This window comes from Rhinichthys klamathensis, unplaced genomic scaffold (assembly GCF_029890125.1).
Source record: "Rhinichthys klamathensis goyatoka isolate OS25496 unplaced genomic scaffold, OSU_Roscu_1.1 h1tg000212l_1, whole genome shotgun sequence".
NCBI classification, from domain to species: Eukaryota; Metazoa; Chordata; class Actinopteri; order Cypriniformes; family Leuciscidae; genus Rhinichthys; species Rhinichthys klamathensis.
This window is the reverse complement of record NW_026606737.1, coordinates 186469-198134: the sequence shown is the minus strand read 5'-3', so window position 1 is coordinate 198134 and position 11666 is coordinate 186469. Positions and strand designations below refer to the sequence as shown.

General features: G+C 39.5%; 1 protein-coding gene across 2 annotated transcripts; it reads left to right on the top strand.

Moving 5' to 3' along the window:
- Positions 1–228: 228 nt before the first annotated feature.
- LOC130097216 (lactase/phlorizin hydrolase-like) lies at positions 229–11238 on the top strand. Of its 2 annotated transcripts, none has more exons than XM_056263994.1 (17): positions 229–900; positions 1471–1541; positions 1648–1731; positions 1855–1954; positions 2033–2117; positions 2200–2890; positions 2974–3619; positions 4306–5859; positions 7723–7991; positions 8080–8370; positions 8473–8671; positions 8791–8993; positions 9079–9185; positions 9282–9413; positions 10042–10265; positions 10353–10601; positions 10989–11238. In XM_056263994.1, the coding sequence occupies exons 1-17, from the start codon at positions 309–311 to the stop codon at positions 11201–11203; spliced, it is 5712 nt and encodes a 1903-aa protein (XP_056119969.1). In that variant the 5' UTR covers positions 229–308; the 3' UTR covers positions 11204–11238. The 2 variants fall into 2 exon arrangements, with proteins under 2 accessions (XP_056119969.1, XP_056119970.1); XM_056263995.1 differs by having other exon boundaries at positions 230–900; positions 10353–10589.
- The last annotated feature ends 428 nt before the right edge of the window (positions 11239–11666 follow it).

Below are 11666 nucleotides of genomic sequence, written 5' to 3'. Positions count from 1 at the left end.
TGATGGGCATTGTGGATGTCACAATTTTGCACGAATGGAAAGGAGGAATTTCTTTTAAAGATTAATGTAGAAGTGAGGGGAAAATGTTTTCACTTATTTTAAATGTTCTTAGTAACCCCAGTGTTTCTTTAGAGATAACCTTACAATATATCACACTTATCTTAGTCCAGAGTCTATATGATAACTTAATGACTGCCATAAGATATATTATTAGGGTTGAGTTGCATGATTGTAACACTGAATGCCTCACTATTAGATTAGCTGAGGTGGTTATAAAGAACTCTTCTCCGCTTGTAACACTTGTCACGATGAAGGTCCTGGTAGGATTTCTTTCTCTAGGTTGGTTGGCTGTTTTTTGGAGCTGCAGCAATGCAGAGCAACAGGAGTTCATGTTACTTGCAGGCCCTTTGACCACCGGGCAAACTTTACCTTTAGGGTCTTCAGATGAAGACAATACTTTTAACTGCGGAGGTCCACTTCCACAACAATCCAGAGACTACTTTCTCTATCTTCGGAGCAGAGGGGTGACCCACTTTAAGGTTCCCCTTTCCTGGTCACACATCCTTCCCACAGGTGACTCCAACCAGCCACATGAGGACTTTGTGACATGCTACAGCACACTTGTGCAGCAGCTGACTGAATTGGGCATCAAACCTCTGCTGGTTCTCCACCACTCTGCTGTACCAGAAGTCTTCAGAGCCAGATATGGAGGCTGGGAGAATCCATTACTGGTGCAGATGTTTGAGCAGTATGCAGGATTTGTGTTCAATACATTTAGTCATCTTGTGGACACATTTGTCACGTTCAGTCACCTGCATGAGCTACACAATGAAGTGCAACTTCAAAATGCTCTCCAGTCCCATGCAAACGTTTACAATGTCTATCATCAAATGTCTGAAGGTAAGACTTGAGTTTATTAATTTGTTTAATATGTAGGCCTACACAAACCAGAACAGGGTTAGTTGTCTCAGTAACTCCGTAGGTTTTGAGTTAAAAGTCCAATTTACACAACTCAATAAAACCACACTATTATGAAAGCTTGAAAAGTTTCTTAGGGCATGCAGTTTTTTTCCCTCAAGTCCCCAAGCAGGTTGTCACATGCATCTTGAATGTAGTTTTATTCAAATTATTACTTATGATTTCTGTAAAACAATATAATGGTTTGTTATTGTTGTATGGTGTATACAAAAGTAGCATGTGCACAATTGTTTTATAGGTTAAATATAGCTGAAAGACCACTAAATAGCTAATTTTATGGTCCATTATGACAACTTACCCTGCAGCATGTGCATGGTCAATGGAAATGTGTTGGAAATGTTCAAAAGCTTTTTGTGGGCAAGACTTTCAAAATAAAAATTATATTATTTTAATCATATTCACTGGAATAAAAGTGTAACTAACCTCTGTCTCCATATTACATTCTTTATAATAGTGCAATGATGGTCACTCATAGTGATGTGTTTTTTTTAGCACTTAATTTGTCTCTTGGGATCAGAGCCAATGATGTTAACTTGATTTCTCAAGTGGGGTCAGAAATCATGGTAAAAGTTCAAGGCAGTTTATCATATATATATATATATATATATAGTTACATGTAATAGTTAATATTATTTAATTTATCACATACTTCTCTTATCTCACCACCAGGCATATGTGGATTTCCTCACTGTACACGTGCAGTACAACTGCAAATTGCAGACAGCTCTTACTGAGGAATTGAGGAAGTTACAGGTATGTGATTTACATGGCTCTTGAAGGATTATATAATCATCTTCGCAATAGATCAGCCCTAGCCATCAGATTTCACAGAAAATATTTCAGGTCACCAAAATGACACTGACACTCTTGCTTCAGATTGGCAGTGCTCAAAAGTCCATTCTTGTGTATCAGTTGACAGTCAAGGACTGTGATGGAAATGAAAATAATTTCCTGCCACTTACTACAATTCTTGGAGGTAAATGTTATCTTATTTCTTTAAGTTATGGGTCCAAATTCTAATACCATGTGGTAACCTAGTATTTATGGATGTCAGTTTTACAGAACAAAGATCTTCACATCATAGGCTGTGACATCACACAGCTGTTTGAGAAGCTAGATCAGGAAGAAACACTCAAAAGGTAAAGCTGGGAACAAAAAAGGTAAATATATGCAGTATATAATGACTATTTTTTAAGTGAAAATAATAATGTTCTCATCTAGTTTGCAGGAGGAAAATACTAAACCTGTTGTCCATCAGAAGTCAGCTTCTGCATTCTCATACCAGAAGGTATGGGAGAAATTCAGAAGTCAAACCGAAGCTGAGCGCGATCAGTTCCTGAGTGGCTCATTCCAGGTTGATTTTGAATGGTCCGTCTCCAGTGAGAGTTTCAAAGTGGAGGGTGGATGGGCTGAACACGGAAAGGGTGAGACCATATGGGACCGTTTTAGCCAAGAGGGTCACGTGTTTGACAACCAGACCACTGATTTGGCCTGTGATAGTTATCACAAGGTGGACTATGATGTGTATCTGCTTAGAGGCATGATGGCAGCTAATTATCAGTTCTCTATTTCCTGGGCTCGCATTTTCCCAACTGGACGCAGAGAAAGTTTGGTTGAAAAGGGGGCTGCTTATTATGACAAGATGATTAACACCCTTCTACAATCAGGCATCAAGCCCACTGTTACCCTGCATCATTGGGACCTTCCTCAAGCTCTGCAGGACTCAGGAGGCTGGATTAATGACTCTATTGTGGAAGCTTTCAAAGAATTTTCTGACTTTTGCTTCTCTCGTTATGGAGACAGAGTCAAAACATGGATCACATTCGGCAGCCCCTGGGTTGTGAGCAACCTGGGGTATGGAACAGGGGAACATCCCCCAAGTATGAATGACCCAATAATAGCCTCTTACAAGGTGTGTCTGTCAATCTGAGAAAGAACCATCTATTTTATGGTTTTTGAAAGTGTATATTGACAGTGCTTTGCTTGTTTTCAAAGGTGACGCATAACATTCTGAAATCTCATGCTGAAGCCTGGCATATTTATAATGATAAATACAGGAAACTGCATGGTGGAAAAGTGGGCATTGCTCTTCACGCTGATTGGGCAGAGCCGTTGAATCCCTCAAGTGATCAGGATGTAGCAGCAGCTGAGCGTTATCTGAACTTCATGCTGGGCTGGTTTGCTCACCCCATATTTGTAGATGGAGATTATCCAGCCGTGCTAAAGGAACAAATTGAAAAAAAGAAAGATTTCTGTGGTAAAGAGCTGGCAAGACTCCCTGTCTTCACTGAGGCTGAGAAACAAAGAATCCGAGGCACAGCTGATTTCTTCGGGCTTAACCACCAGACTTCCCGACTGATTAGTGAGAGCTTGAATAGCTGTGATGCTGGACCAAATCATGTTGGGGACTTTCAGGCTCATATTGACCCCACATGGCCTTCCACAGCTTCTGACCAGATCCACTCAGTTCCGTGGGGGCTTCGGCGGTTATTGAACTACATCTTTTTAGAGTACACATCCATAACAAAGGTCCCCATCTATATCACAGGAAATGGAATGCCAACTGATTACAATGGTGATGTGCTCAATGACACTCAGCGTGTTGACTATCTCAAAGCTTACATTAATGAAGCAATGAAAGGTAAGTATTTTAAGAGAACTGGTCAGTGTTTAAAACAAAGACCATGTTAGTCTTTTTAGAGATAACAGGTCAGTCTGTGTGAAATCAGAGGTTAGTGCATGGCCTAAAACCAAGGTCTGTAAGATATTTATTGCAGATACTAAAAATTGTATATTTGTTAGGTATTTATTATTTAGCATTAGTTACTTCCAGGCCAAAAACACCTCATCAGGGAAGCCATGTATAGATTGAGTCTCTCAAAAATGAGAAAAATATTGTACCATCATAATAGGGATTTACACATTTGAACGTTTATGCTTAAAGCATTTTCTTGGTCTTTTTATGGTTCTAATTATGGCCCCAATGCCACCCACATCTAGAAATGTAATCAATGAATAATTCTAGAAATATAATACACTAAAAAGGTTCCCAAATAAGAAGATTTTGATCTGGAAATTAAATCTTTAGGGGGCTGAAAATATATGGAATTGTTAGAATCTGCAATAATTTTACCAACAACAAAGCAGCAAGCTGTGAACAAACATGGTGGGATTTGTTCATTGCCTTTTCAGATTTGACACAGACTGACCTTAAAGGAATCCTCTACCAAATGAACAAAACCTTTGCCAAACCTTAACATCAGACTATATACAGTATTACAAGATCACCATGTAAAGTCCATTAACTACTTCTTTCTGCCTAAACAGCTGTGCATTTGGATGATGTTGTCGTCCAGAGGTTTACAGTCCAGTCTCTTATGGATGGTTTTGAGGGTCCTCAAGGCTACAGTCAACGATTTGGATTGCACTATGTGAACTTTGATGATCCTGACAGGCCAAGAACCCCCAAAGAATCAGCATATTACTATTCAAAGGTGATTGAGAGTAACGGATTTGCTGAGACTGCAGCAAGCCCTAAGATGCAAATCTATGGAAATAAAATTGAGAGCACAAGACTCCCTAGTCAGCCGCCATCTGAAGTTCCTTCAAAATCCAAGGTCGTTTGGGGAAAGTTCTCCCCTCAGACCAAGTTTGAGAGACAGCTTTATCACTATGGAACATTTCCAGAGGGATTCCATTGGGGTGTCTCATCTTCAGCATACCAGGTTGAAGGTGGCTGGAATGCAGATGGAAAAGGACCAAGTGTTTGGGATAATTTCACTCAAACTGGTAATATCCCAAACAATGACAATGGTAATGTTGCATGTGACAGCTACAATAAAATAGATGAGGATCTACACATGTTGAGAGCCCTAAAAGTGAAGACTTATAGATTCTCCTTGTCATGGTCTCGAATTTTTCCCAGTGGTTATAAATCTTCTCTTAACCAGAAGGGGGTGGACTACTATAACAGGCTCATAGACCGTCTAATAGCAAACAATATCACACCCATGGTCACTCTCTACCATTGGGACCTGCCACAGGCATTACAGAACATCAACGGTTGGGACAACCCCGAATTGATTAACATATTCAATGAATATTGTGACTTCTGTTATGCGACATTTGGAAACAGGGTGAAGTTTTGGATCACATTTAATGAACCCCAGACAATTGCATGGTCGGGATATGGACTAGGTCAGATTCCACCTAAAGTGACACAACCCGGAGATGCTCCATACAGGGTTGCACACAATCTCCTAAAAGCTCATGCACAAGCGTATCACACCTATGATGAGAAATACAGGGCATCTCAAGGAGGTCTGGTATCAATTAGTCTAAATGCTGAATGGGCAGAACCCCAAGATGGCAGCATTCCTCGAGAGGTGGTGGCAGCTGATCGAGCCCTTCAGTTCCAACTAGGCTGGTTTGCACATCCTATATATAAAAATGGTGACTACCCTGACGCCATGAAGTGGCAGGTTGGCAACAAGAGTGAACTTCAAGGCTTGACAGAATCCCGCTTGCCTTCTTTCACTGACAAAGACAAAGACTTTATCCAAGGAACAGCTGATGTATTCTGCATTAACACATACACAACCAAAGTCGTGCGCCATGTGACCAGCAGACTTAATATTGTGTCTTATGAGACTGATCAGGATGTTGAGAAGGACAATGCAGATGGCTCTGAAAATACAGCTGTTAATGAGCAGAAGGCTGTTGCTTGGGGACTCAGGAGACTTCTTAACTGGTTAAAGGAAGAGTATGGAGACCCTGAGATTTATGTAACGGAAAATGGTGTGGCTACAGGGACTGCCATAACGGTTGATGATACTGATCGAATATTCTTCCTGAAGACCTATGTTGATGAGGCTCTTAAAGGTATGTTAAAGGAACACTCCGACTTTTTGGGACTTTAGCCTATTCACCTTATCCCCCAGAGTTAGATAAGTCCATACATACCTTTTTCATCTCCGTGCGTGCTATAAGTCTGTTTGACGCACCCACCGCTAGCCTAGCTTAGCACAAAGACTGGATGTAAATGGTTGCAGCTAGCATACTAATCCAAATAAGTGACAAAATAGCGCAAACATTTTCCTATTTACATGTTGTGATTTGTATAGTCACAGAGTGTACGAAAAACAAAGTCACATGAGACACAGACATATTTTAACCGTATAAATACTGGGAACTATATTCTCTGAAGGCGAAGCACTGCTACTTTGGCGGAGTGATAACCGCAGCACCTGAGACGCGCCGTGGTGAGGAGCAGAGAGTTCGTTCAGAGTTTGGGTACGGTACGTCTCAGGTGCTGCGGTTATTTGTCTTTGTGCTAAGCTAGGCTAGCGGTGGGTGCGTCAAATAGACTTATAGCACGCACGGAGATGAAAAAGGTATGTATGGACTTATCTAACTCTGGGGGATAAGGTGAATAGGCTAAAGTCCCAAAAAGTCGGAGTGTTCCTTTAACAATGACTACGTTTACATGCAGCCAATTTTCGGGTTATGGTCGGGTTAAGGTCACTATTCGGGTTTCTGAAACATTAGGAATAACCCGTTTACATGCGGAGCAGAGAAAGTTTCTCCTGTATACATGGAATTGCAATATCCCGATGTAAACGGCGACGCACGGTTAGCGTCTGGACGTACGGACAACCTTAAGACGCAATATGCGTCATTTCCGATTCTTCTTCCTGTATCCAAAGACAACAACAACAGCAGCAGCACGTGGATAATGAATAGTTCGGGGCAGATAGCGATCGCCTTTGTTTGCGCTGTGGTGCTGGTACTGACCTCGCTCCAAAAGTATGCTGTGCTGCGTCTCGCCATGTTTACTTCCGGTATACTGCACGCGGGTTTTTGTATGCGCCGAGAAGTTCCTCTACTCAAAAGACCAAGATTCCTTGCGAATAGAACATGCGCAGAACACAAATCACTATGGGGATATGCTGATACGCGTTTACATGACCAAAAATTCAGGTTAGAAAAGGGGTACCCCAGGTATCATATCCCGGTTTTTAAAATCCGGGATATAAGCATATTCGGGTTTTTGCCACTGTTTACATGGCCGTGCGTGACCGGGTTATTGCTAATATCCCGGTTTTGAACGGGTTATTGCCTCCATGTAAACGTAGTCAATGGTTCTCTTTCTCTAACAGTGCATACATATATATTTTTTGCATGTACAGTAATCTAGTAACAAATCTTTCGAAATGTATTCTAAATTTTGAACCAAATACATATGGGAAAATAAAATAAAATTAAAAAAATATATATTATAAGAATATTTTATATTCTATTTATATATTTTATATATTTTATTGCATATATTTTGTTCTAAAAAATAAATGGAATAACTGTACAAAAGTATGAATTATTTCTGACAACAAATATAATGATATTACAAAATGCAGGCTGTATAGAGTGACAAACTTGCTTTGTGCAAACATGCTTGTTCTAAGGCGAGGTCGTATGAAAAGCCCTTACCTGGGCATATTTTATGCAAATTACTAGATGTGTGAACACACTCCCACATTTAGAATAATCCAGATTCAGCATCATATTAACAAACGAGGGTAAAAACAAAGTTATGTGCGTTTGCACCTGTTAATCCTGTGGGAATTTTAAATTAAAAAAAATTGCACTCATAAATACACAAATTGTACAAAATGAATTATGAATGAGGCTTAATGTTTGTAATAGTGTTTAAATTGTTAATTTGACGCACATTTACATTCTTTTTAGCACACAACTTGGATGGAGTACGCATTAAGGGTTACATTGCTAGCTCTCTAATGGACTCCTTTGAGTGGCTGAATGGCTACACCGTTGGGTATGGACTTCACCATGTGGACTTTAAACTTTCAAATCGGCCGAGAACTCCAAAACGCTCAGCCCACCTCTACTATGATATAATGAGAAATAATGGCTTTCCACTGCCAGCGGAGGAAGAAATGTTATATGGACATTTCCCAGAGGGATTTATATGGAGCACAGCAACAGCTGCATATCAGGTACATTTCAACAAATACATTTGTATTATTTGATCATATTCTATCAAATGAGGACATTTTTGTTTCATGTTATGCTCTAACACCACAGATAGAGGGTGCCTGGAGAGCAGATGGAAAGGGTCTCAGCATTTGGGACACATTTGCACACACTGCTTTAAAGATATCGCTGGATGAAAATGGTGACATTGCCTGTGACAGCTACAACAAGATCGCCGAGGATATCAAAAATCTCAAAACACTTAGGGTCAACCATTACCGGTTTTCCATTTCATGGCCCAGAATTATGCCGGATGGAACAAACAGGAAAATTAATGAAGCTGGACTTAACTACTATCATAGACTAGTAGATGCTCTATTGGCAGCCAATATCAAGCCACAGGTAGAATATTTTGAAATAATTTGAATGCAAAAAATTGCCTTGGTAACCTAAAAGTATTTAAATCGTTCCTGGCAGTCTTTTAATCATTTTGACATCTGACAGGCGACTTTGTACCACTGGGATCTCCCACAAGCACTCCAGGATGTTGGTGGCTGGGAGAATGACACTATTGTCGACAGGTTCAGAGACTATGCTGATGTTGTATTTAACAGTCTGGGGGATAAAGTAAAGTTCTGGATCACTATAAATGAACCCTACAATGTTGCAATGGTCGGCCATGGCTATGGAAGTGCAGCACCAGGTATCGTTCGCTTTAAGAACTATACTTTTACTCTTTGTACAATATGACTTATCTTATAAGTTTCAGTGTTAACAGGTAATAATGCAACATAAGGTTCTTGATGATCTATTTGTGTCCAGGTATAAGTTTCAGGCCGGGCACTGCACCATATATTGTGGCACACAACCTCATCAAGGCTCATGCTGAGGCCTGGCATCTGTATAATGACAAGTATCGTGCAAAACATGGTGGCATTATTGGCATCACCATAAACTCTGACTGGGCTGAACCAAGAAACCCATACAAACAGGAAGATGTGGATGCTGCCGTGCGTGTAGTTCAGGTACAGATTTGTAGTTCAACCACATAAACATGTCTGTAGTCATGTGCATTAAATAAAAAATAAGCCACTTCTCTTCTCGAAACAGTTCCAGATTGGTTGGTTTGCTCATCCAGTGTTCAATGGAGATTACAGTGATTTAATGAAAGACATAATTCGAGAGAGAAGTTTAGCAGCTGGCCGACCTCAGTCGAGGTAAGATGTTATCTTTTTTGTGAGTAATTTGAAGCTTTGCATTCAAAAGATTCTGCGTTTCTAAATGCTTTTTCATTTGCATTTCGCATCTAACAGGCTTCCAGAATTTACCCCTGCGGAAGTAGCGAGGATTAAGGGAACTCATGATTATTTTGGATTCAACCACTACACCACTGTCTTAGCCTATAACATGGACTACAAAAACCTCCAGCACTATGATGCAGACAGGTAGCCTTTTAGTTTTAATCCACATTGTCAAACTCTTTCAGGCCCAATTTGTTTAAAACAATCAATCAAAGCGGCTTTACAGAAAATCATGATGTTAATGTTTATAATATCTTAAAATCTTCATGCCTTAGTCACGTTTAGCAAAGTAGAGCTGGGCGATAATATAGTTTACATTTTTGTAACGATACAAGCAATCACACTGTTGAGATTTCCTATATAACAGTAGTTCTCAACGAGGGGACCGGGGCCCACTAGGGGGCCTCAACAAACTTCCAAGGGAGCCTCAAGATGACTAAAAATGATTTAATATAAGCTAAAACAAGCATGAAAATAAGATAAAACAAGGTGATACTTATACTTGTACTTGTTGTTATTTGGTTATTTTTATAATCTTTCTTGTTATCCCAAGCTTTAAAATATTTAATCGGGTAGAAATTGTGGGGGGCTTTGAAGTCAAAAAGGTTGAGATCCACTGCTATATATTATATATCGTCTAACGTGAGTACACTGTATGTATGCAAATAAAGTTGGACATACTTATATATCCAACAAGTTGAGAGATAATATAGTTACATTGTGCAATGAAATAAAAATACATATTTTGTCTGGAATATTACATCTATTTCAGGGGTGCAGGAACTGTAACGGATCGTACATGGCTGGATTCTGGATCCTTCTGGTTGAAAGTAACTCCTGTGGGATTTCGAAAAATTCTCAATTTCATTAAGGAGGAATATGGAAACCCTACTATTTACATTACAGAGAATGGCGTATCAGAACGAGGGCCAGTGAATCTGAACGACGTCCACCGTATCCACTATTATGATAACTATATCAATCAGGCCCTGAAAGGTAGAGATTTACACAGAAACAATAGATTTCTGTGGTGTAATTCCATGCATTTTTAATATTATTGTTTGTTTTCATTTCATTCTTAAGCGTATTTGCTGGATGCTGTGGACATCCGTGGCTACTCTGCTTGGACACTAATGGACAATCTGGAATGGGCGACGGGTTATGATGATAAATTTGGCTTTTTCTATGTAAATCGATCAGATCCCACTTTACCACGTATTCCTAAGAAATCTGTCTGGAACTATGCTACAATAATCAACTGCAATGGGTTCATAAGTCCAGGAGAAAGTCCCCATGAATGTCAGGTCCATGAACCTGAAGGTGAGGTCCCAGGTACTGTCCATCTGTCTGTCTGGTGAACGTGATTTCACCAAGTACCACATGTTCCTTGATCAACATCGTTGTTGATCCTGGATCAACTTTCCAATCAACCAATCAGATTTGAGGGACAAGTTTACAGTTTATGTCAAGTTTAGGCTTAGAACCAGTGTGAAGTACTTACACATCAGTGTCATTCAGTCTTTCATTACCCTCTGATTTTAGGGAAAAGTTATGGGTAGGGGTAGGGATTGGGTAAGGACTACATTTTGGGACAGGAATGTTGATCCAGGATCAACAAAATATGTTGATCCAGGACCATGTCTTACTTGGTAAAATCACGGTGACCCTGTCTGTCTCTCTGTCTGTTTATCTATTAACTGAGTCTTTTCTTGTTGACAGGGACTACTCCTCCTGGTGGAGAACTGTCAGTCAGTTTCTTGGGTTTGGAAGTGTCAGGTCCTGATGCTGAACGGGCTCTCAATGTCCTCTTCAGTCTCACCATTATTGCTACAGTCGCTGTTGTCCTCTTGGTTTTCGGACTTGTCAAGGCATCCAAGAAACAAAAACGTCCAGTAGAGGAACACATTGACCTTGTAAAAGAAGATAAGTTCTGAACATAATATCTGCTATACTAATTGTCTTAATATATATATATAGATTTTTTTATTTGGTTAAATTTACATTTTGTGTAAAGATAATAATGTAAAAAATTATGTAATTCATAAACCTGAATAAAACAAGAAATTATTCTTTGCATAATGAAATGTTACCTTCACAGTAGGGCTGAAGCTTCCTGTAAAAAACTGTCAATGTTAAATGTTGTCAATAATTTGACGTTTAATATGAAAAATAAATGTCAGTAACTGCATCAGTTTCTGGCTTTGACAGTGCTAAAATATCGGTTAACTTAATCTGCCTCCGCTGCAATGTACTTAATGTAATTTACTCAATGTAATAAATGAGTATTTAATGCAAACTGCAAATCTGAGTCAATTATATCCTTTACTTTACAGTGAATATATCACGATTGTGACACTGTACTTTGAAACATTATGATATAATGTTAGATTCCTGATA